We start from the raw sequence: 26941 nt of genomic DNA on the forward strand, positions 1-26941 counted from the left end.
TTGATCAGCCCCGGGTTATCCTGGGGGTGGTTTAGCTGTTGCAATTCTCCTGACCAGATCTGTGCCACATGCCACAAATAAATGTTCTAAACGTAGATTAGTTTTATATTAGATGACTGCAACGGTCCCTGCTGCTATTAAAAATCTGTTAGTCTTTCCCCAGGATAGCCCCAGGCTAGAGCCTGCCATCCAGTCGCACCTGTATCAAGTCCAATAGCCTGTGGTAGAACCAGAGAGAATTATTATGTAGGTTTTCAGTTGTTACTTGGTTCCCGGGAGCAGCCAAGATCTGGGAGATGCAGTCTGCGAAGAGACGACCTGTACTGTCCGAGAGGTATAGGACTGTAATTCTTCAAATGGCAAAATGTGGTGCCTGGCAGAGTGGGAGATGGGAAGCTGTGACCCTGGAGGGTCCTTTTAGTCCCACGTTCCTCGGGTTGTGATACCAGATGCTAAAGCCTCTCTGTCCTCCCACCGTCTTCCATGTGAGCCAAAAAACAGTGTCCTGAGAGATCAGCTAGGCCTGGCAGCAGCAGAAGAGACACTTTGCATTGCGTATGCCACAAAACTAAAGGCAACTCTTTTCTAACTCTGTTTTTCCTGTTTTCCTCCTAGCTACGTTTCCTGAATGGCTCCCAGCAATGCACAGAGCAGTATGACCAGGATCTGACTGGTGGCATTCAACCTCCCTTCCCTTAGCCTCTCTCCTGGGGAGAGCTAAACATGTGGACTAGCATTTGGTCAACCGCTTGACACAAACATTCCCAAAACAGAAAAGGTGTCCACAGGAAAAAGTCAAGTAGGAAAACAGAGAAAGTATCACCTCTGGAGAAACAACTAGGAATGGTTTGTCGGAGAGGCGGAAAAATGTTACGGCCTCCTTCTCTCCAGAGTTGTTTTTGGTCTCTAAAACATGCAGTTCAGGAGGGGGCTCCTCTCTTTTCCCCATCCCTGAGCACAGACAGATCCACTGGATTCTCCTGCCCACTTCCACTGCTCATCTAAAAGCAAGCGGTCATTCACGTGTGGCAGAGGCTGGTGGTGCAAAAGGCTTCACATCAGTAGGGCTGGCCATCTGGAACAACCTTCATGTATCTCTCCATCTCATCGACTCTTTGTTCCATTTCAGTCTCAGCTGAAATTGTATCTTTTTTCTCTCCCCCATTGCCTGTGACTCTCTTATTTTCTCCCTCACACAGTCTCTGCTGCTATTTATGACTTATTCTCTGTAACTGTCCTATTTAAGCCTGCAAAATGGTTGGGGAGATGGTTTCTGTGGACGATGTCGTAGAAAGCAAAAGGATCCTGTCATTTACTCATCACAATGGAGCTGACTAAATACATCCCAGCATCGTGGGAGATGGAAATCTTACACCAGCACCCTGGATTCTTTGCTGCGTAATGAGAGTCAGGAGCATAGTGTGAAATGGCCACAAAGCCTTGGAGAAGCTGTCAGGGAGATGCTTACGGAGACTTCTGGCTAAAGCAAGCAGCCTTCAGGATCATACTGTGGGCTCCTCTGCTCGCAGTGAGCTTGGGGCATCACCTTACTCCAAAAGGACTGGCTGCCCTTTCCTGGAGGAGCAGCTTGGGATGTTATACATGCCATTGTATAGTCTTCATCCAGGGTGGACCATACTCCTGAGAGCCCATAGGTCCTATGGTCTCACCATTTCTGGAAACCCTGGGATCTGCAGGAGTCAGATCAGCAAAACACGATGAGCCTGTGAGGCTTCTTCCTACATTGGGATTTTTTATCACGCGAATGCCACGCTGCAGCTGGTTCTGGGAAGGCCCCTGCCCACACACTAAATAAATTCTGGTGCGGTGCGCTGCTTCTCTATGGAAACCGTACCCTGCATTTCTCTCTATAGGATTTTTCTCATTTCAGGCTCCATAATAAATTAACAAGAAGATGTTTTCTTTACACCAACCATAGGAGAGACTCTTTTCTGTACTCGATTAATCTTTAGTGATCTATATTAAATATTTATCTGAAGAAACGAGGCCTGTATTGCAGCAACATTTTCTATTATGAGACTTTATCATATCAAAAGATATTTTCCTGGCACTAACTCCTTCGTATATACCCAGCCAGAATTTCCGATGGAAGGGCACCCTTTTTCTTTTTTTTTTCTTTCTCTCCCAGTGACCTTTTCCCTCCATAACAAGCTGCTGATATGTTAGAATTTACTGGGTTATAAACATTTTTTATCGAGTAGGAGGAAGCTGGGTGATTTGGCATCAGCTTCCCTAATAAAACCCAGAGGAGAGGCTGTGATGTTTGACACCAATAAAGGCATGGAAGAAGCTGCAGCCTTCTGGGATGCTGGTCGCAAATGACAAGGGGAGTCAGTGAGTGTCAGTCACGTAGCTTCGATCTGCTGAGGCACTTTTGGAAGGAGGCCAGCTTGCTGGCGCGGGAGAAGGAGCTGGGAGGGACCTGGTAAAGGGCTCCTCTGTTCTTTCCCAGCATTAACGAAATTGTGTGATCTATCACACGGAGCAGGGAACTGGGATTCCTAAAGCCTCTTTTCCTGCAGCTGGGAGGTGGAGAGACACTAAACAGTTGAGATATCTAAGAAGGGATGAGGACCTTGGTGTTGGGTTCAGGCACTGGTCCTACAAGAACGCGGAGAACTCAGATCATAGTTTGATCTTGAATAAGTAGTTGAATTTTCCTACCCGAGATAGACCTGGCATTGACTATAGATAAACAGAATTATAACTATTTTTACTAAGATAGTGCCAAAAGGAAACCCAGACACAGGACTCGGCTTGTGGTGTCAGGTGCTGAACAGCCAAGCAGCAAAAAAGGTGGTCTGAGTTCACCAAGAGCTTACAACCTAATACGTCTCTGCCTCCCAAGGGACTGGCGATTTAAACTGGTCAATAACTAACTCATTCCACAAAAGCCTGAATAAATCATCTGATGACTAGATATACACACATTATAAATGTTTAGTTCTGATAATATATGACTGAGCTGTTATTTTGACAAATAGCTAGTGAATAATATATTTGATGAACTGCATAATATTTTACTAATGATTAATTTATTCATTCAAAACAAACAAATAAAACCCAGCCTTTTCCTCAGCTATCGTAAGGAACTCTAAGTAATGGCTGCAAAGAGCTTTGAGATCCCTGAATGAGCTGTGTCTATTATTCCTCCTTTTATCATTGTGTATTTCTAGTGATTTATTACCAGGGATAATAAATTCATGGCTTATGTTATGGATGGCCTCATTTAAGATTGTGACAGATCCTGTTCCAAAGCTCCTGATTTTGTAATGCCCACTAAAATCTACAGGAATTTGGCACTTAGACAGTTAAGTGCCCACGCAAAGTGCTTAAATACCTTTTTTAAGTTGGGGCCAAGCTTATCTGAAACATCTGCTGCTTCTGACTGGAGACCGAAGTGTTGTGGTTGGGGATAGTTTCGGTAGGGCTACTTACTACAGGATGGCGGTCTATAAGATTTAGCTGAGGATTGCCCTGGCTGTAGTTCTCCCTCTCCCTCACTCTTAATCCCATTCAGAAATATAATTTCTGTGAGTTCACAGAGAAGATAAAGGACCAAAGAGCAAGAGCGCTTCCTCAGAGCTTTTCTGCAAAGGCGGACTGATTGATTACAGATTGGACACTGCTCCAACTTCCTTTCCTAAATGAAAAATTGAGAGCTCTTAAAAATTGAATAAAATACGCCGTTCTAAGAAGGATTTCCACTGGCATGAGCACAATAGGAGGTAGTAGTGAGTTGCTCAATATTTCTGTGTGCACTGACTAATCCTTTACTACTCAGTCCCTTTGCACTGTCCCTGTGGCACCTGATGATAACTCATCTGTAATTGGTAAGGGCCTCAGTTTTGTGTCTCCAGACAAAGCTTAAATCGCTCACATTTGGGAGAGCTCTAACTTCAGTTGTGGCTGGAGCTGTCCAGGAGATTACTCCTTTTTGTAGCCACTTTCAGAGCTGCAGAATCTGGCTTTGTTCCATGGGGAAGAATCTGGAACAGCTTGTAATGTTTTCACTAGACAAAATTTTGTCAAAATAGCTCATTTCTCACATCGCTCTCTTTTGCCATAGTCACTAGTGACCAGGGAGGACAGGACTTCAAAAATATCTTGAATCCAATTCAACAAAATAACGCATTTTGACAAAACCTTACTTTGGAGATTATATTTTTCTACCTCACTGAGATGATTTTATTACACCTAAAATGCAAAGACACGGCCATCCTGTCACTTGCCTTCCTCCATCATTGTAGAACTTCACCAGATCTGCTCCCGTTTTGGTCACAATCCCCACCACTGTGAGTGAATATCCCACTCCAGTGTTACAAACACTTGAAAGACTCTGGTGGACAGCTGAGACAGCTGCAGCTAGCAGACAGCAGCTGTGCATATAAAGTCTTTACCTTTGGATGCTCACCCACAATCATACAGTAGACAGTCACCAATGGAGCTGATGTGTTCAAGTGGGGAGATAAAGCACTGTCATTTTTAAAAGACATAATGCAAATATCTCAGCCCCCAGGAGTGAAAACAATAAACTTATTTTTATGACCCTTCTGCAGAAGAAAATTAAGTCCAAATACAGTTGGTAATTATCCTGTAAGCTTGTTATATAGTAGCATTCAGCCTCTTCCACTTGTTTACTCCTTTGTTATATGCTAGAAGACCTGGTAAGACTTTTTCTGGACCCTATTATAGAGCCATTTCACAGGAAAGTATGCTCAGATTTCCTTTCTCAGAATTCCTTTAATTCACCATAGGCCATGCAAGATGCTTCAGCCACCCCAAAATCTGCGTGCACCTCAAACATGAATGCTCTTGTCTGCACAGAGGCATGTATGAGGCTCTGTGAACAGCTACAAGCATGGCAAGCTCTGCTACCTCCCTCCCTCTTCTGTATGCATGACTCAAACTGAACGTGGACAGCCTGAGTAAACATGTATGTCGAAGGCAAGCTCACCTCTTAACAGTAATGGTGGCAATCCTCCTTCATCTTATCACACCAGCATCCCTGTCTTTGTATGTGAGTCAACATTCCAGGAATAAAGTGCCCCTGCATGGTACATATACCTCATAGAAACATTGGAAGAAGTTTTTTCAACATCCAAAGGCTTTTGTCCCCTTTCAGATCAATTAAGTTAATCTGAGATTATCAAATGATTAGCAGAACTTCAGTTCTGGCATTGCTGACTTATTCACATGTTGTCTGTTTGGTGTGCAATCTTGTGGTAGGATGGAAGACTCTAGAATATATTTCTCTCTGGGTTTGCAATGCTATTGCTCTGTGGCTTGCTTTCCCTGCTTATGCATGCTGACGAGATTTACTGTTATGAATTGCCCCACAAAACTACCTTCAAACTCAAATTTAATAACCTAAGTATTATGAAGATCAATATTATGGCTATTCTCATTCATATGATTAACACTAATATAATTTTGGGAAATATTTATGCTGCAGTAGTGACTAGAGACCTGGATTAAGAGGTGATTCTCAGCATCTATACAGAAGAAAAGGCACTGTTCTCTCCAGCTGTGTACTGAAGAGCAATGCTCAATCTCTGAGTCTCCACGGGTTTGGATATTTTATGTAAGTTATCTAATAAGATAACAAACCAGCCTTACAATCCCTACAGCCATATTGCTAACTGTTTGAAAATCATGAGTCAGGCTCCAAAAAAGAATTAAGAGATTGGTTTTAAAATTCATAAGACTTTTAAAATCTGATAAACTTCAGGGTTTTTTTTTTTTTCTTTTTTGCCTTCTGCTTTCTGAGTATGTAGGAGTCGTATTATCAAGTTTTCCTCTGCAATTATGAGGGCCATAAACTTACTTTAAAAATTGAGTTGAGACTCTTACATAATCACAGGACTCTAAAAGTGTGGGCTTTGAAGAGACACTAAATAGTCTTGAGATACAGTTCATCATGTGACTTGGCAACACTCGCCTGCTGAATTGGTACGGCACAGATTTCAGATATCAAATACTCCCAAGAAACAGTCGGGAGTCTTTTACGGGTGGGAGGGGGGGAATCTGAGACTTTCACAGTCTGTGCATGAATGGGGGGTATGGGGAGGAAAACGGGGAAGGAAGACAAAATGCAAGGAGAACATATTAGTCTGGTGGGGACTATTCATTTAGCTTTAACTTTAACCAGAGATGAAGCTAACAACATTTTTTTCTTATTCCTGTCTCTCCTGATTGCTCTTAACCATGCCACACACAGTTCTTCCTGTGTACCAAGCTCTCTTACTAGCCTTACCCAGGCTGTGTGCCTGTACTCCCCAGGGAGAGCCCCAGACATTTGGGGGGGAGTAAAAAGTAATGTTCTTTCTGAGTTTTTGCTCAAGAGCTAGAAGCTAACACTGAAATATTTAATGCTGAATACTCAATAGGCAGGTTTTCCTTTGCTGAGAGGGAAAGAACCAGTATGAAAGAAAGGGGAAGAAAAGCAAAATGAGGTTGGGCAGGGACACAGAGACAACAAGAACACTTTTGCCCTCCTGACATAACACTGCTTCTTCCACCTCCAGGTAGCTGTGGGGAGGCAGTGTCCCTCACTGGTCAGTGTTTGCATTTTCATCCAAGCTCAATCCCCTGAGTGCACTGTGAGGGTCAGCTACTGAAATCAGTGCTTAAACCCAGTTGGTGCCCCAGCAGACCTGCCAGTCACTACCAGTCATGAAACCTTTGTTTGCAGCTTGCAAGGGGGCACTTTTAGTGCAGAAACGATGAGATCTCTAGCCACATCAGCAGGGGAGGGTCACTCTCGGGATGCTTGCAAGAGCTATCACTAAGTCAGTCAGAGTCCAGTGACAGGTCCCAGCTATAAATTATAGGCTGGGACCTATAAAGTGTACAGCTCTATACAGACCTATACATACAGCTCTTTCACTGTCTTTTCATAATACTCATGGGAACGAGAGGATGTTGCAGTATCAGGCATATTTGAGCCTCCAGACCCTGGTGTGCTAGCTGAGAGCATAGCCATCAAGTGGGGCTCTTCTTCAATGAACCTCGCCAAAGGTGTATCCCTGGGAGGTGGAGAGCATCCAGAAGCTTCTCCTGAACTGGTCTCTAAAATGTCTAGTTGTTCCCTGCCCTTGCTGAAACTGATGGCAGGAGAAAGCAGAGCATGGGGTTTTGGGCCAGCAAGTGTTGTAGGGTAGCATGCTGTAAGGGCATAACAAAGGAGTCCCTTCAATTTGGACCGAGGAACTCCAGGAGGAAAAACACCTCCTGCCATAACCCCAGCGCACAGAATTTCCGTGTTGCTGCTCAAGAAGTGCTGCGCACCATCGGTGCGATTCAGCCTCCAGGAACGCGGGGCAGTCAGCTGGCTCTTGCCACCTCTAGACGAGGGCTGTCCACAAGCAGAGGCTGTGTTAGTGTAAAATTTGGCCCTGCAAGGCTGCGTGAGAGCCATGTACAGCACAAGGGGGCACGTCGGTGTAATTCTGCCCTGGCACAGCTTTTATGGAAACTCTCCTTTCCCCAAGTAAGCTTTCATTGCAAGCAGAAGCACAAGCAGGCCTGACCTGATTGGGAATTTGATGTAATGGCTTCCTCTCCCGGCTGCTTACCCCTCTGCTGGGAGCCGTCTGCACATTAAAGCAGATGTTGGTTGCACTCGGGTCATGTTTCCAAGCTTTCTTTTGCAGTCATAAGGGCTAGAGACTCTTCGCTCCCTCCCCGCACTCGTTTCTTAATTAAAGCTTAAATTCTGATGTCGTCACATGACTGTAGGAGCAGAGCCCCAGGCAGGCATTTAGTGCTCTGTGTTGTCAGCGGGACTTTGATTTAGAAGCATAGCAGATACTTTAGAGAATCCCATCCCTCCGCTACGCCCCAGCCTGGCCCTGCTCGCAGCTGCGGGTGTCAGACCTCAAGGCTTGCCTTTCGGGGCAGGCGCTGGAGTAAGTCAGAGGCTTTCCCACGCCGCAGAGTACAGGGATGGGGAGGCTCTCTGTCCTGTTGAAACAGAGTGGTTGGAGAGCTAGGCAGCTGCGGGGAGTCTGGCAGGGAGGAGGAGGAGGAGGAGGAGGAGGAGGAGGAGGCAGCACCTGCCTGCAGCCTGCACTGCAGAGTGCCTCCAGCCCAGCCAGCTCCATGGACGCGAATACCACCGTGACCCGCAGCTCCTGTCTCTACCCCTCTCCTCCCCTCCCTCTTGGTATTTCTCACCTGACGGGATGTATTTAACCAGCAAAAATGACTCCTTGCTGAAGGGAACCTCATTGCAGCTTCCCGTTAATCCTCCGTGGTCACTGTGTCAGTGGGGGAAGGCTGCAAAGTGCTGTGGATGGGAAATTGGGGTCTGATCACCCAAGACACAGAGCTTCCAGGCTTAGTCACTAGCAAACAGCATCCCTAGCGCACAGACCTGGCAGCCTAAATACTGTCTCCACCCTGTTCTCCAGGAGCAAACCAGGTACCCCCTGCCCAGGGCTCTCTGCGTGCTGTGTCAGCTCCTTCACCGGGCGCATGTGTGCTGCGGCACCCCGAGGAACCGCTGGCTCCGCACAGGCATATTTGATTTCAGACTGCCTGGAGAGGACATCCTGGCACAAAGGGCTGACCCAAACCCTTCTCCCTCCCTGCTGCAGGCAAAGCTGTTTCCTAGGTTTCTTTTTAGATGTGTCCTTGGGTTCTGTACCTGCGCTTAGTAGTTTAACACGAGAAACCAGCCTGGATGGCTCCGACTGCCCCGGTGGGACACATCTTGTTCCATTTACAGAGGCTGGTGGGTGGCAATCAGCAAAAAAGAAAGGAAAAAAAAAAAACTTTCTGGAACCCAAGGGAAACATTAGAGGGATCCAGAAATAGAAAAACCCCTATAATAAGTACAGTCATGCCATCTCCCAGTGCTACTGGTGCCAGAACAAAATTATTCCATGCATCTAACAGGATGACTTTTTTTTTTTTTTAATGTAACAGCTTCTCTGCTGAAATAAGCATCTGCCTGATTTAAAAGCAGAATTAATAATCTGCTCACAAAAAAAAAAAAAAGGTAAAGGCTTCTCCTTGGCTTGTTAGCCTTTAAAATATGCTCCCAAGCCACTGGACAATAGTCTGCTGGTCTGAAGAAACCTGAGATGAACATGCAGAGTCATTGCTGTCGCAGCATGCTAGGGAGCAGCCTTGGGAGGCCTGCTCAGCAAAACTCTCCACTTTTCATGCAGAGGGGGGGAAAGATGCTCCCACCAAGCAAGGTCTCAGAGGGGACTGTGTAGACAGCTCCCTCCTAACCCAGCACGATGCAGATCTCTTTCGAAAGGTTCAGTGACTAAAAATATTTGCCTGTGCTGCTTCTGGGATTCGTTGGGAGCACAGTTAAAATATTTTATTCTGGAGTCAGAAAGGGAATTTTTGTGCTCGAGCATGCAACTCTGCAGAACTGTGCTAACACTCAGCCAATCCAGCTAAGAGCTTACCCGGGTCAGCAGGCAGGGCAACCAGATAGTGATATGCCTTTCTAGGCACACAGCTCACGTGCGTGCTTTTCTCCAGGGGAACTGGCGTGCCCTAACCACAAGAGCCCTATCAGCATACGAACTTATCAACTGCGCTGCTTCTGCGGCATTCCCTATGGCGTGGGCGTGCGCTGCCACGTTGAGGTGAGGGTCTGCCCTTCCCCAAAGCTTGGCCAGATGTTCTGTTCCCATATCTTAGCAGCTCTGAGCATATCAAAGGCTGGTGCCATTTATCCTTCCATTTGCCCTCTGTTCTCAAGAATATCAAAGAGAAGGAGAGGTGTGTCCTTCTGTCAAGTCCTGCAGCTGCCAGGGATGTTCACAAGCCCTTGCCATCTGAATCCAAACGCAGCCAGAGCAGCTGCTCCTCCAGCCCCAACGAGGGCCAAGTTCCTTGTCTGCTCAGCCCAAGACCCCCAGGACTAAGCGCTGTACGGCTCAGCCCGAGCCATTCCCTGCCATCCCCCACTCCTGCCTTTATTCTGCTTATGCAAATATATTAGAAGCTTCCCATAGGCAGGGAGACGCATTATGCAGGGAATGTAACAACACTGGTCCCTGAACTGCATGAAGAATGAAGGTTGTGGCTAAAGGAGAGGCTATGGGATGGAATTGGCTGGTTTACGCCCATCACTGAATGGCTCGTGTTTGCCAAGCTGCTGTGTTAGAGCTGCTGAGACAGGAATGTAAATTGTGGCTCTCTTGTAAAGTTGCATAAACTTGTAGTAATGTCATTTTTAGATTAACATTTACATAGAAGAGAACACTAGAAGGCTTCATTGTTTACATGCACTATGGAAATAGATTTAAATTTTTGGTTTACACACATTTATTTACAAGGCATTTACTGATTACAAACCAATGTACATCACTCGTTTACATGCATAATGTAAACTATGGAGATTTCATATTTTTTGCCATGCAACGCTGTACAGATTTCCGTTGCTCATTCCACACAGAGGCAAGAGCCTCCTTTCATCTCAGCTCCCTCTGTCCTTCAACTGCTGCGTTGCCTCTGCTAAAAAAGCCTTGCCTCTGACTGGAGAACATAAAAGTTGATGTCCCCTTTAAACAGATAGCATGAAAACCTAATAAGAAAACCTAGTCAGCAGAACTTCAGCATGACTAAAAAAGCCAAAGCAAAGATTAAAAAGCCTAACAGTGCCTATCAATTTGTACCAGTGCAAAGCATCACCTTAATGCTGTTTGAGAAGAACCTTCACGGTGCTTTTTTGGATGCTTCAGGCATTCAAACAACTGGAACAGGACTGAAAACTTGCCAGGATATGTGTGGGAGAGACGAACTACGGCTGCACCCGTGTTGTACAGTTTGTCTCAGTCAGTAGCACCCAGGTCTCAGCATCCAGCTTCATTTTGAACAAGCATGAGCCTCCCCACAGCAAAGCTGCAATCCTACTGCTCATCTTGGCTGTGCCTCCCTTGCCCAGCAGTGCTGGGGAAATTATTTTTTTTCTTTATCCCTAGATGCTGAAAGCTAAACCCAAGGGAAGTCAAAGCTGAATCCTGGGGAATTTTAAGATTTCAAAGTCGCAGAGTGAACAATAAGGACAGCCAGTCTTTTTTTTTTTCCCTCCTTCCCTATTTTGAGGACATAAAAACTATTTGCAAATTCAACATAAATTGAATGAGCAAGTTGAAGAGCAAACAGGTAAACAAAATACACTCAAAATCAAAATGTTTCCCTTTTGACATTTTTTAAGTGGCATTGGTTGACTTTGTGTTTTGAGATTAAGTTTTACACCTTAAAAATTGCAAAAAAGAAGAAGTTTTTCACTGGATTAATAAAATGAAAACAAACAGCAAAGCTTAAACCTTTCACTGAGCCTAAAATGAAATGTTTTGATTTTTTCATTTTACCGAAAAGTTGAACAAACATCCATTTCATATCAACTCATTTTTAATGTTATTTTTGTTCCATACAACCAGTGAAGCACAAAATCAATTATTTGTACAGCTCTAGTGACCAGTAGATTAAATTCAATGCAATAGAGAGACAGCAAAAAGAGTCAATGAGGAGTGGAGGGATGGGAGAAGAATAACGGTGGAAAAAATGGTGGAAGCAGCTCTAATAGGTCTTGTCTTTGCCAAAACTTAGCATGCATTTTCACAACCACTGTAATACAACTTTAGTCCACATCGCTGCTGAAAACAGCAGTCTCACCAGTCCCCTTAACCCCCTCCAGGCTCCATCCACACAGTCCTGCCTCTTCACAATCACCTCACCACACAATGAATGAGACCAGAAATGTGATCTAGTTGAAAATAACATTTTTTTTCTTTTTTCTTTTTCTTTATTTCTTGCCAGATTAGTTTTCTGCTGGATCAGTTTCTCACTTGTGGAAATCACAGGTTTGCATGAAGCCTGCCTGGAAAGCCTGGTCAGGGAAGGCAAAACTTCTGTAATAGAAGCTGCTAAAACCAGTCATAGAAACCTCACATTCACTAGCTAAATTGTCCAAGTCCAGTGCCTGAATGTAGGAGTTGCATTCTGCTTTTGCTTAGAAATAATAAAAGCTCATAATGCTCCCTGCCAGACAGCCAGTGCAAGCAGCCTTATGAACCCTGGTGCTGTGTATGCAGGTCCTGGGGCAGTGGGCAATGCTGGATATGCTAGAACAGATTCTCCAGCCAATAAATTGGTGAATTTTCCTTGAAGTCAACAGCTTCACATATTTATGTCACAGAGAATCTGGCTTATTGTTTTTAATTTGTGGTGCCATAAAAGTTTGAAAGTTTTGTGAGACAGTTTTGTGAGACCAAATTTTTTTTTCTCTTTTTTTATTTTTTTTTTTCCTCTAAGGGAAAATTTAAACAGCGGAACAGCATATGCATTTCTAAGTCAATTGTAGCCTGTGCTACTTGCACAGCAAAGATCCTTGCTTCATGATAATTCTCTTCCTCTTCACCAAGGGAATGACACATTTAGAGAGCACGTAGCCACTCAGATTTGTGGGTTTTCTAGGACTAAATAAAAATCTCTAGTGTGGCTGAATGGATTCAGCAATGCAAATCCCTTTATGACCACCCAGTTTAGTGTCCACTCTGAATTGGAGAAACAGGGAAATCACAGAAATGTTGGTTAGATGGGACCCTGGGGGTCTCTAATCCAACCTCCCACTTGAAGCAGGACTATCACCAGCTCTTGAGCACATCAGCTGTGGCTTTGTCCAGCCAAGCCTTGAAAACCACCAAGGATGGAGCTACCCCTCCCCTCTCCATTGACCTGTCCCAGACCTGCACCACACTCCTGATGAAACAATTTTTTTGAGGAAAAAAAACCCAACCCAGCTTTTTTTCCCCAGGCACCATCCCAACCAATTTATAGCTAGCTTGTGCAGCCAGTTACTCACAACCTTTCCTGTCTCAGGAGCTGTATTTCCTTTTTATATATCCAGGGACTTTACTGTAATGAGTATACATAAGCAATCGGTTTTGTCCTGTCATTCTGCAGGCAGAGGGATGGGGCAGGACTGGCTGGTTTGTTGTCATGTCCCCCACTAAGTTTTGAATCTGTTGGTGCATTTTAACCAGACTTGGCAGAGGTCTCAGAAGTATTCTGTATTTGCAGGTTTCATGAAATTAGGTAGCCTCTAACTGGTCCTGCTGTAGGAGAAGTTGCAAGGCGAGCAGATCTCCTTTTTATACCCCAGGGTTTCCCTGCTCTCTTACACAGAGAGCCAGATTTTCCTGTCCCCACTGTCATTTCAGAAATTGGAATTAAACTCCCACACATGGAAAATCCACATTTCTTCTTGCACATGCACATTCCCCTTCCAGCCCCATGTGATCATCCACTTTATATTGCTGTCGTCCCTTACGTCCAAACGTCTTGCAGCATTTAATTAAGTCTGCCCAGCAACGCAGAGCAGACAAATGCTGTCATCTCCCATTCTCGGGGGGTGGGGAGGGAACTGAGGCACAGAGAAGTGAGCTTACCCACAGCCACACCATGAGCCTGGGGCAAAAATATGGATACTGCCTGTATTACCTCTCTGCCAGTCTAACTGTGAGTTCCTCTTTCCAAGGTGGTGTGTCCTATCCCTGCCTTGCTGCAGGAAAACTGGCGGTGGCAGCCTGCCCACCCAGCTGGACGAGATCAGCTCGCCGCTTCCCTCTTTGCCTCCCATGTCTCACCTCTGACATTGAACAACAAAGCCTCATTCTTTCTAGAGAAGATTTGTTTTTCTAGAACTTCCTGAAACTGAGCAGCATCATTAGCTAATATCTCTGTGTCAGTGCTTCTGCCTGGCTATTTGCATAGTGTATTCATGTGCTCAGTCTACTGTCTCTTTTGCTTTGCCTTATAGCTAAATAATCAGTTTCTGAGAGAAGAAAAAAGGACAACACAACAACTTACTTCAAAGAAGTGGACTGAAGCTGTTAACTACTGTGTTTCAGTAATAGGAATGTTTTCTGGTCTGAGCAGTGCCCTAGTCCCAAAGCCAAGCTGAGCTTCATCTGTTTTCCAGCCTTCATGCAGTACCTAGTACCCAAAGCTCTCATGACTAGGAACAACAAGGATAGTGATAATGAATATTCAGACATCCCACAAACCACTCTCAGCATCTGCCATCCTATCTGCATTAGCATCAGAGTGCACAGATAATGATCAAAGCAGCATTTTCCTGCCAGAGGCCCCCCTAAACCAGCCTTATTAGTATGAATCGATGCTGATTAATGTGCTTCCTTAATGCAATTGTATCTACCCCTACATGTCCATGATTTAATATAAAGCATCTACCCCTTTGCTTGCCTTCTTCCTAATATCACATGCAAGATGCAAACCTTGACTGAGGGTCAGGAAAATCAGTGGTCCAAGTTTTGTGGGAAAGAGACCTAAAATCTGCTAAAATGCAATACACAGAAGGAGGGAATGAGCCTGTGGAGACTGTAACAGCAAACTGCCTTTCCATGCTAGGATGGTAGATCTGGATCCAGGCATCCTATGAAAAGATGGGCAGCTACGCTGTTCTACAGCAGTTCTGCTTATGCAGCATATAAAATAGCCTTGCTAACTAAAACAGGCTCTTTGCTTGCTGCTGAGAGACTTCTGGACCTCAGCTGTGAGAGAAGGAGGAGTGTTGCATGTTTTGGTTTGGTGTTGCTTCCTTTTTAACATCACCTGCAAAAAAATGAGAAAATGCTGCATTTTGCCTTATGCTGCTGTGTAGCATCGACAGTGCCTTTATCTCTGTGGGTTTTCAATGTAAATGACACGGTCCTAATGCGCTGTGTCCATGCTCCCGCACAGCAAGACACTGGGGAAATCATCACTAAACAGGCGACAGTGTTTCAATTAGGGACGGGTGAGGTCCCCTCGCCTGATTTCACATCCACTCCAAATCCTTGGTCTCTGTGGCTGGTTTGAGGTCTGCTGCTATTGGCCTTAGGAGAAGAGCAGTGGTCAGGTCAAACCTCATTCAACAAAATCACAATTGCCCAAAGGAACTGTCTGACTGAGGGACAAAGAATAAACCAGCCATCCAAAATAAGTATGGAGAAAAGTAACGTTGAAAGAGGACTACACAGAAAATTCCCATGCTCCAAATCAGCTGCTTTTTCTAAGGAAAGGAGTGATATCCTTAATGTAGAATATGTGCCTCCCTTGGGCTAGTCTAGTGCAAAGAGCGATTGAGAGACACCATTTGGGAGGAAAGAGGCTTCTATTTGGAATTAAACAGTTGACAAAATCCCAGCAGCTTTACAGATTCTTGAAGTCAATTTAAGGAGCCCACAAAATGAGATTTTTACCCCTGTGGGTTTCAGTAAAATGATGTGTTCTGGAGCGTGTGTGTGCTCAGAGTCCAGCTCTTAACTGCTAAAGTTGTCTGTGGCTCCACTAATTCACCATAGCTAGACTGTTTTTGATACTCCTTAAAAAATGCATGGGCCCAATTTTTAAGTGACCAGTTCTGCCAACAGGGCCAGATATTAAAAACAACCAACCCTCCAACATCTAGCCAGCCTTCTACCTAATGGCTCCATCTGCTCTGCTGAAGCACGTGAGGTTTTCCTCTCCTCCTCAGCTGACCACAGTTGGAGCAAAAGCTAGTCCCAAAAAGCGTGTTCCCAAAGCACTTAACTCCAAGCAGCTCAAACCGTGACACACATGGCTGGATTTCCCCAAGCCCTCAGCTCCCTCCTCCAGCTTAGTGCATGGTATTTGGCCAGGAGATGCAGCCCTAGGTGCCCTTACAGTCTTCCCACATCTCCCTGAACTCTCCACCTAACTACTTCCATTGGAGTCTGTCTCACCTCCAGTTTCTTTTGTGAATAATGACTTCTCCAGCATTGTGACCAGCTGCAAGACCCTCCTCAGACACCTCCCCACACCCATGAGCCTCCCATGCATGCAGAATGCCGCTGCCCATTTTCTCCCGTGTTGGAAGAAGGGGGACATTGTGTCCTCCCCATGCCAGAAGTGTCTTTCCTAAGTGCTTTGGCAATATCCAGCAGAAATGGAGAAAAACAGAGCCCTTTCCACATCCCATGTATAAAGTTGATCCTGAACTGAGCTAAGCCTTCGAATTCTTATCAGTCTCCTACAACCAAAGGGGAATTTGTTTCTCACCCCATAGCAGATAAAACTAGAAATTGCAGGCTTCACATAGAAGCACAATTTTAGCTCCTTTATAAAGGTGGGGAAAGAAAAGCCACAGTGTAGGCTGCCTGCTCTGGGTGTGAATTCTCTGTCACCTTTCAGGAGAGGTTGCCCACAAACCCCTGTCAGATGTGACACAGGTATGGCTGAGTCTGCCTTGGGGAAGAGGCATGGATTAAATGACCTCTCAAGGTCCTTCCAGACCTGTTTCTCCATGATTCTCAGAGACAGCATCCCAGGCTTGATGGATCTCTGGCCTGACCTGCACTGACAGTTCTTAGACATGTCTGAACATATACATTGCATGCATTTCTCTCTCACTACAGCCCCTGTAGACTCTGCAGGGGCCATCGGGGCTGAATAGCTCTTTAGCAAAGGGCAGAGCCACTGCTAGGGGCATGGTGTGGGGCAGAGATCTGCAGTCTCAATCAAAGTGTGTGTTGTCAGGCAGGGCAGGAGGAGAGCTGGGGATATCCACAACCAGGAAGAAAATCTTTTTGAAAAAGGCATGTTTTCTCTGCTCCTCTGTGCAAGCAAAGACAGTGAGACACCCTTAGTGGAAGTGTGGCAGCATAATTTCTAGGTTTTGGGGCTGTCTTCCCCCTGAGCTGTTTTGAATGAAGAAGACAAGCCAGGACAACATCTTCAACCCATGCTAACCTGCCCTTGCTCTGCGGGCTGGTGCAAGGGGAGGGGATGCTGCACTCCCTGGAGGCCATGGGACAGGCACAACTCATTTTTCTTCCCCACACATAGATGATGTCTCGCACGTCACTATTACTCTGCAAATGCTTTTGGCTTTCTGCCCATGGGAGAACACTGCCTGCACGCACGTGGTCTCTCTGCTCCCCCCATCCCCCAGTCGTCGTGATGTGTGCCTCTGTGCATGTTGCCAGTAGGCTATTCACTGGTACTTTCTTTCCTTCCTACTAGTTTGCATAGTTGTGCTTGCAAGCGTCTTTCTGAAGCACAACAGGACTAGATAATTATGTAAATGTGCACATATCTATGAGAGTTTTGCAGTCTCTTTGGGTTTTAGCGCAAATCTCATGACACTTGCTGGCTTATTCCCCTTCACTCCAAAGTGCTTGCTGCTTTAATAGGAGGCTCATATGAGCACCCCAGCTTTTCATATTAAAATGAAAAAGTGTGTTTCTGGATATCACAGCTGGCAAGAAGAGCTTGAAACAGGCAACAACAAAGGCTTCAAAACCTAGAAGGCAAAGGAAAATCCAAATTCTGCCTATTCTCTGTAGCTTTTTAATTGAAAGACTTTTAAACCAAGATCACAGCTCTGGGGGCAAGTCCGGCTCATACGTGGAGATAATCTGCAAAGGTCTGTGGCAGGCAGTACACAGCTAAAGCTCGTGCACAGCAGTGTGAGAACTGCTGTACTGATGTGTATCTTGACAACCTTATGCCTGTTCTCGCCCATGTGAACCTTAAGCTATTGGCAGTTCACATGTATGGTACAGAGGCTTGGTCTGCCCATAGATACATTGAATTGATAGACATGCCTGTGAACCTGCCTATGAATTCATCGGTCCCCACAAATGAAGCTCACCCAGACCCTCAGTCCCTTTTTACCTCGATCTATGTTGTGTGCATTGCCATGGTACTGCAGTGCCTTCATCTCACTATCAGAGCATTACATCTGAGTCTTTGAAGCATTTTGCATTGCCAGCTGAGGACCGTGGAGATCCAAAGAAGTGTTTCCAGGTGGAACGGGGACAACGATGCATCCCCCATTGACTATGAGCCTTGAGCCCACGGGAACTGGCTGAGTTCCCACCACCTAACAACTTATCCAAGCTACAGGTGCTGCAGGAAACCAACGTACCTGTATATTTTATATCTGGTTGTAAATCCTTGACGATGTCTTTCCACAAAGGATAAGTAGCTCCGTGAGTGGTGGAAAGGCCCCCTGTCTGAAATAAGCCAATCAAATTCCTTGGAGACATGTTGGTTGGTAGCAGCTGGGTCCTGGTGGGAGGGCTGTACTAGTATATGGTCCCATATAAACAGGAGGTAGAGGAACTCAACAAGCCTCCAGTTCATGCTTTTCTGTCTGCCTTTTTCCTCTCATTCTTGCTCCATTCTGTGGAGTCCTGTTGAAAAAGAGAGGGAAGAGGAGGAAGGAAAGAGAGAGAGAAATGGAGGGGAGGAGAGGGAAGAGGGAGAGAGAGATAGTTTTAAAATGGGAATTGCTTTGATCCTTTGACAACTGTCTCTCAGGGTGAAAATAGACATGAAAAAATCAAGTTTTAAAAGACTTCAGTCTGCCTGTGTTACAGCTTAGAGTATTTGGCAGTGTTTTATTCATGTACCTAAGTGGTGCCTTTAACCTCCTGAGCATATATCACCTTTGAAATAACCAGGTCCTGACCTGAGACATCCTCACCCCAGCTTTTCCATCATTGCCCTCGTGAAGTTCTCCGCAGTGCCGCAAAGACGAGTGAAGGCTGGGCGCAGAAGGTGGCCACACCCTAGGCTACAATTACGCCTTTATTGTCCCTTTAATGCTGTGCCAGAGAAACGTGTCTTCTGCTTTCATGTCTCTTTGATGATCTGTAATCCATACTCTGTGCAACCTGAGCAATCTATAAAGACCCAGCTCTTACTTTAAAGTGTTGCCAAAAATGAAATAAAACAAAATAATTACCCAGGCTTCAGTGACGAGCACATGCGGACACACAGACACACACATACACAGACGCACACACGACTCTGAAATCCTGCCAAACTTTGAAGGATAAAAATCACCTCAGCCTGCTTTCCTGCCTGGGTGTTTGGGAGGTGTGTGTCTGGTGGAGGGGGACAGGGTCTGTTGCTATTTCGATTACGGTTGGACCGCAAGGCTCTTCCCAAGATCAAGGCTCTTCCCAAGATCAAGGCTCTGCAGGGCGACATACTGAACATGCATATTCAGTGTAGGAGATTTACTAGGGAGCTTTAGGGGATGCTTCACACTACCTGGTGCAGGGCACACTGTTGCTCACAGGATGGGAGAGCAGCTGGCCTGCTGCACCCCCCCCACCAAATCATGGCTGCAGACAGCCCTGCTCCGAGCCAGCTCCTCTCCCCGATGTGTTTAATGGCTAAACAGACAAGACATATGATGAGTGGGAAGAGAAACAGAGGGGTGAAATGCCTTGCCAAAGGTTACGCAGCAAGCCACAGATACAGCTGGAAGAGAGCCCTCGTCTCCTGACTCCCATTTCCAGCGCTTCAGCCATTAGATCATCCGCCTCCGCAGTCATGCTGTTGGCGCGATGCCCCTCTCCGAACGAAGCCGTGTGCTCCGTTGGTGGAAGGTGAGCGGCTTGCTTAGCTGGCACCCTGCGCCTGGCGTGGACGCCCTCCCCTTCTGCTTCCTAACCACAACGCGGCTGCAACAGCAGCCCAGCGTGTTGGGTTGTGCTCCTCATCACCGGGATTTGCTGACGCTGCTCTGAAAAAGTCCTCTCCGTATGCAGGATGTGTACTTCTCCTGCCCACCTCCTGTCCATCTGGCTGCCTTGCTGAGTTTTGTGGAGGATGTGCCAACACGGTGGGCATGTCCGGGCAGGCAGAGCGATCTTGACGCTGCATCCCCCACTCTGGGAGCACAAACCTGGCCAAAAGTTGTCCTCAGGACAGGTGATACCCACCTATTTCTGCGGAATATAGTGCAGAGAAACTAGCTACTCTTTAAAGCAGGAGAAATAAGGCTATGCAGAGCTCTGCTACAGTGAGATTTAGTGTCAGGCTTATTTGTACACCTCCAGAAACCCTTCTGGGTTTGAGTCCGAGCCTACCATAAGCACTCTAAAAGTTTGTAATTCCAAGAGAGAAAAGGTTCTGCTAAGAGTGTAGGAGAGGCCAAACCGAGGTGTGCTAGAGGTGCCATGCATGTTTGCAGCACTGCGTGTGAACGTGAGACCTTGGCTGGTGTGAGCAGCGTAGTATAGACCAGAGGGCATCAGCATTTGTGGTCAGCGTGGCTGTCCCCTCCGTTCCAGGAGCTTTCACCGGGAGCATGACAAAGCTGCAGCCACGGCAGCGAGCATGCATGTCTACTGCGCGGGTGGATTGAACCCGGGAGTGCGACGGGGAGCACAAGTGCCGAGTGTGCGCGCACGCCGGAGCGTGTGGGAGTCTGCACGTGTGCACAGCATGTGTTTGTGGAGCTGCAGTGAGCTCAGCAGCACTTGACAAAACGGAGTTGTGTAAGTCTGGTTAAAAATGACAGTCAGCTGTTGCATTACATGAAGAAATGAAAAAAAAATTAAGTATGGGAAAGTCAACGAATGTTCACTTTTTCTGTTGGGCACGTATAAACTTCTTTCCAATTGCAGATAGAATATTACTGTTATTAAACCTAATGGTACCTGTAGCTCCTGACTGAGGAGGCTGTTCCTGTTCTGGAGGCATGTATTTAATATTAGCCTTCACCACTGACACCTGCTTCACCCATAAATGTGGCAGTTCTTGGTGCTTTAGTCCCTTGCGTCTCAGAAAGGACTGGTTCTGCTCTACCTTACAAAACTGGGGTTTGGGGAGTTTCTAGCCCCACATTGAGGGAAACAGACATATTCCAAGTGGGCTACAGTACATCTGTGTTTCCACTCACAGCGGTCACGAACTCGAGGTGATTACTGGGAAATGGTCCCAGCTACATGCCACCCTCAGCATTTCCAAATTCCAGTTCAGGAGTTCATTTCTCCTGCTTCTCCATCTCTGCCTTGCTGCTCTTTGCAGATCTACAGTGCTGTCCCATCACAGTAAGCAGCTGCAAACTCAGCATATTTGCCATTAGACAGGTATGCAGATTTGCTGCTGATAACAATCAGTTGTTCTGTACACATTGTCCAAAGTCACTTGGTTGCCTGTTCATTAAACTCAGCCATAACCACTTCCTTCACCAGCCAGCCTGGATCAGTTTTCCTTTAAACATTTCACTTTCTATTGACTTTCCATTGCAAAGAGAGGAACGGAGCTTTTACATACCAAGGTGGAGTGACAGCTCACCTCCAGTTCCCGGCGCAGTGCAAGTGTGAACGGAAATATAAGAGCCAAATGAAATGGGTTTCAGAGAAATCCCAGTGTGTCCTCCCACATGCGAGCAAAATCCACTGGGGAAATTACCAGTTTGTAAAAGAGAGGAGATATTCACTAATCCCCCTTACGCACCTCTTCATCCTGCCTTCCTTTCTTTTTAGGTCAAGGTTAGAGTCGTGATGGCTCTTAACCAAGTGTTAAGACATGGGGAGACTATGCCTTGAGATCACTAGAAGAAATGGACACATCTCCAGTCTGGAAGCTGGAGGCTGTATCAGTGTGGAGAGCAAGGAATGGTGCCTGAGGCAATGGAGGATGGTAGAGCGCAATTGGGTCTAGACAACTATCACACCATCAACTTTAATTTTTTAGTAGTATCTTTTTCCCCCCTGTAGCTGCTGTAGAGATGTTGTTTTGCATTAAAGATTAATACACACCACGGGGCTGGTCCCCATGGAAGCTATAAAGCTTACTAAAGTGGGATTATTTTGTGTCTAAGGCAATATAGTGAGGTGCATTCAATCTAACTGCTAACAAGTTTGAATCTGAAATTAATTTGTTAGGTGTCTTTATGGGGCTCCACAGATGTAAGATATGTTCTGGGGATTTTGCAAAAGGGATGGGGGAAGAAGGGGCAGGGAGGTGGTGTCTCCAAGTATATAGCCCTTGTGTAGGAGACCCAAGACTAACTAAAAGCTATATCTGGCACAGAAGCAATCTCTGCACTAAAAGGGAGGCTTGGGGGAGTCAGACACTGGGTTTTGATCTAGGAATCCAGCATTCTGCTTGATTCTGCTCCAGACACCTGCTATGATCTTGGGCAGTGCCCTTACATGCTTTTTTTGCCTCACTTTCCAATTATCAGCATGGAGACACAATTGTACTTGTTTGACTGCTTGGACTGTGAACTTTTTGGGGAGGCCATCATCTGGGTATAGCACCTAGCAGAACGCAGTCTTGCTGCCCGCATGGCTCAGTAGGTCTTCCTGTCCTATGAGCAATGAATGGCAACCATCACCATCAAGGTGTCATCAAGCTTTGTAATGCAGCAGTTAAAAAAAATCCAAGCTACAAAGCCCATTTCCACACAGGAGCACTACAGAGCAATGCAGTGATCTGAGTCCTTCTGGTTCACGTCAACAAACATGATCGTGTGATTGTCACATCTGTTAATAAACATGATTGGTGGGTGAGCTAGAGCATAGGCTAGAGTTCACTGTAAATAAGTACTGGGAGAAGAAAATATTAGATTCTGAGTCACGTTACAGTCAGTTTCCAGCATCGTCCATCATGAAGGCACATCCATCAGCGCAAATGGAGATTTCTGTTACAACCCCTTTTTAGTTTGTTAGGTGTTTTAAGATGGCCTTACTCTAATCTGAATTCAGCCTGGAACATTAAATGTTCCTTGTCTTATGAGTCTTCAGGATTCTTGGAGGAAAAATAGGCAAGTACTTTCTGTAAAGTGCAAGTTGTATTTGAATGTACACTTAATTTCATCGTGATTGATATCTGTGTGTTAATTATATTCTATTTTAGGCAATACCTTTGCTGTCACAAGGCAGCGCCTTTTATCCAAGGAGTTCAAATTGAATTAGAGACATTAATTAAAGCTCTCAGCACTCTAGTAAGGTAGGCAAGTGCTGTTACTCCCATTGTTTCCTGAAATAAGAAGAAAGGAATAAAGCTGGGTGTCTACTTAGCCACTTAAAAGGTAATTTTTATACAGTGGAATAGCTCAGAATGATAGATTTTGCACAGAATGATATTGCAAGGTCTGTTTCATATGAGGGAGACTGTGTAGCCCCAGATCACTGCTATGAACGGGAAGGCAGAATGCAGGAGCTCTGACTCTCCAGCGCTTGCTGTGAACACTCCACTACTCCTCTGCCTCCTGGGATTTTCTACCTTTCTTTTAACCTCTGTACCTTTCATTTATCCCTTCTATTAGATTCAAATTGATCTTGCACACATCCCTTCAGTTTTCTCATGCTTGTTTTGTAAACTGTTTCCATCAGAAATGCAGACTCAGGAAAAAGAAATTACTGAATACATTATTTGCAGTAAAGAAATAAGTCCCCTATCTCTTTAAGCTTCATGCACCAATAATTCTTTCTTGTGTCCCACATTTGGTTCTTGGCAGGTTGAGAGAGGTTTCTGCCTGCTGCCATTTAGCAGAGGGAAGAGGCTAACAATTGCTATTTGTATCTGAAACACTTCTGTTCTGCAGCAACTTCGCACACTGCTTTAGGATGCTGATAAATTAGTAAAAGACTGAAGTGTCAAGGGAGAGATGAAACAGCTTATGTTAGTTTAGAGCTCGACCCTGTAAACTGACGAACGTGTGACCTCATTTCAGCAAACAGCTTAAGTGTATCCTCAATTTTAAGTATGGGAGATGCTCTTTTAGATTTTCTTCAACTAAACCTGCTTTAAATTAACTGTACACTCACATTCCTGCTAGACAGGTAACTACACCTTTAGGATTTAACTCCTGTTAGGTCACTGGGTGCAACTGGAGCAATAACATTTATGTCCTACACCTAATTCAGAGATGGCCTATGAAAGTGCTGGAAGGCAGTTACTGCCCATGAAGCAGCTTCAGTTGTCCTTTGGAAATGCTGGCCAGCAATCCAACCAAGCTGAGGACATCTTTTCTGTGTCAGGGCCAGGGGAAAACAGGGAACATGGATAGAAAGGGATGGGGAAGCCAATCTGTCAGGGTTTGTTAAGTCATAAGAACTTCTGTGGATAAACCTGAGCTTTGGGAAAACAGAATTTGGCCACTTCTGACCTAAATGTCTTTATAGCTCAAACTACAGATGCTGATATCTGATTGGAGTCAGAGATGGAGCTGCAATTCAGCAGTGGCTCTGACTTTCTGGATGACTGTGGCATGCATCATTGTAAAATCCCCAAAATTGTAAAGCTATTTCTTTACAGAAGTGGGATTTCTCCATTTCAGACAGTGATGGGTGAATCCCTCCGCAAACCTTGGTAATTCTGCACTGATCAGTATCTAAATTTGCACTTATTCTTTAACTATTTCAGTTTAAAATATGCATGAGTGGTTAGACCTGAGGGATATTCATCAGCTGAAACATTTTTGGGTGACGAAAGGCAAGGAGAGAGGCTGAGAAATATCTCTGCAAAAATACCAATGCAGTCCACTAATTCACTTCACTTTTGAAAATTGTTCATGCTGAAAAAAATAATGATTGGGAGATGTCAGTGTTTTGGCTGTGAGAGCACCAAGGGGAAATATTTCCAAATCTCCATTTGAAACTACTAGAGCTTTACTTTTTCTCCTTTTGATTTGTCTTTCCAGCCTCTTAAGAGAGAACATTGATAAAAATATTTCTTTTGACCCCAAATGACTTAGAGGAGAAAAGGTTTTTTTCTTTACTGTTTGTCAACACTTTGCTTACAACTCGTCCGAATATTCAGTGAACCAAAACCACCCTACAAGTCCTTCGTTATTAGTGCAGTTCAACCAACAGCCTAAAGGGAGCAGGTTTTGTGCAGAAACTCTAATTACTCCTTGCCTATAGTAAGGCGAGAATCATACTGGTAACAACTAGGTACCTGTTTTCAGCTTGTTTTTCCCCACACTTCAGCTAATTATAAACTTCTGGTGTTATTATGACGAGGATGAGAGGCGGCTTGAAACAGAAAGGCTGTGGCAGGCGTGCAACGCCCATCAAGTCACAACATCAGGTGGTGTTGGACAGAGGGAATTAAACTCCTTTAGTCCTCGTCATAAATCTACTAACCGATGTGCCAAAGCCACCGCTCTTAAATCCAGGATCCACAGACTCTTGGTTCCAGACTCTACTTAGAAAGCGGATTGATCTAACAGTGCTCAGTAGATTGGGAACTGGATTAAAAGGAACTTCTGCATGTGCACACAGATGCGTGGTGAAGTATCACATTTTGAAGACAGTCCTGCTGAAGCTGAGACTGGAATGGTATCGTGCTAGGTGCTGTACAGACAGAAACCAGAAAGGCAGTCCATGCCCCAAAAAGCTTACAATCTAATTAGAAGACCAAGGACACCAGATGGCCAGGGACAGATGGGGGAACGCAAGGGAACAGTGAGATAATACCGCTCAGCGGGCTGTAGAGCAGTGGTGTCAGCACACCAGCAGCCCTACTGTTGGCAAGATTTTGATAGCTATTGTCATAAATGAGAGTTATAAATAGGGAGGCTGGATAATGAGCTAGCTTTGTAGATGTTTGTGAGGAACTCCTCTCATTTGTGAAGTGGCAGAGATAGAATGAATATAGATGATAATAATAATGATAAATTGCACTTTTCTGAGCTGCTTATTAAAAAAAAATATGGTGGGTGGTGAGCAGTGATTTCTATTAAACACTGCCCTGAACTTGAAATTATTCCTACTATTATTAAATTATTGTCCAAGCTAGTCCACTTCCCCATAATTTCATTCTAAGTTACACAAAAATGCAGCTCTGTCTTCTGTCTTCCCCAGTATTTATACACCTCATATCAAAGTCCAGAAATCTCATAAGTGTTAATAGGTTTTTATCCTCGCAGTAGCTTTAGGAGATCAGGAAATGCTGGTTTTCCCATTCTGCAGAATGGGAATTGAGACACGGGGTAGATTAATGGCTTGTCCCAGATCATTTTATAACTGCTTCAGGAATTCAACCCAAATCTCTTAAGTCTCCGCTCAGTGCTACATCTCCTTGCAGTACCCTTCCTACGCACCTTCATGCTACTATTCCAGAATTAGCTAAGACTTGCCACAGAGCTGCTTAGAATTTTTTTGGATTGCTCATTTTATGTCAGAAAAATGCCAATTCATCAGAGGCAAAACGCTTTGTAGAAATTTGTTGATTTAAGGGAAAAAAAAGCATTTTGATAAAGTCAGCTTTTCTTTGGAACAGAATGTGTCGAGTGTTCTGTTTGGAAAGGATTGGTTCAAGATTGTGTTTTGTTTTTCATTACATGTTGAGTAATATACATTAAAAATCAAAATGAAGTGTTTTCTTAAACAGTATGTTTTGACTGAGCCAAAATAGATTTTGTAATTTATGCATAAAAGGAAATGTCCAAATTCATTTAATACTTTTCTTGCATTTTGGAACAAGAAACACCTGCAAACCATACCCAATAAACTGAATAAAAATCATACTATTCCCCACAATTTTTACTGGAAATTTGAAAAAGAAAGTAATCTGAAAACTAAGTTCAGAGGCCTGTGTCAAAGTCCAGAAACCCTGGTTTTTGCTTTCATGCCTGTTCCATTCTCTGTGCCAGACTTGCCTTAGCAATATATTCCATTGCAACAATTTGGACCTTGTAAGCAGAGAGCTTGAAGGAAAAAGAATCGATGCCAGAACTGTCCTGAAGAGAAATAAGGTAACATTCAATCCAAAAGGTCAACTGTTATCCCACACCTGACATTCTTTGCAATATTTGAGTTGTTCTGAAGTTCATTCCTGGGCAGGGACTTTACCACCACAGCCACATGGAGTGATCCCGCTCCATAAGGTTTGGGAAATACAAGCTAACTCTGCTTATTTTGGTATGCTAGGAAGCTGAGGTTACCTAATGATCATTGCAAATGATTTATCCTCGTGTTTTTCTTGTCCCTCAGAAAGGAGCTTCGCTCTTGACCTGGGTCTTTTGTGTTCCTCAGCTCTTACTGGAGGAGCAGAAGGAGTTAAAATCCACAGGCCATTGCTTCTCCTGGTACAGCTCCTGCTGCCTGGATAATGACAGCCCTCCCTGCCAGGATGAAAAGCATGATTTGACTCAGCACTT

The 26941-nt window shown here is 44.9% G+C and overlaps 1 protein-coding gene across 1 annotated transcript in view; it reads right to left on the reverse strand.

Annotated features, from left to right (window-relative positions):
- Nucleotides 1-26941, reverse strand: part of BRINP1 (BMP/retinoic acid inducible neural specific 1) — an 89462-nt gene that overhangs the window by 43029 nt on the left and 19492 nt on the right. The window contains exon 2 of the mRNA XM_049832992.1: nt 17951-18218. Coding sequence (XP_049688949.1) covers nt 17951-18168 — 218 coding nt within the window. The 5' untranslated portion in view covers nt 18169-18218. The remainder of the gene's footprint in view (nt 1-17950; nt 18219-26941) is intronic.

The sequence above is a fragment of the Accipiter gentilis genome, chromosome 29 (genome assembly GCF_929443795.1).
Source record: "Accipiter gentilis chromosome 29, bAccGen1.1, whole genome shotgun sequence".
Taxonomy (NCBI): domain Eukaryota; kingdom Metazoa; phylum Chordata; class Aves; order Accipitriformes; family Accipitridae; genus Astur; species Astur gentilis.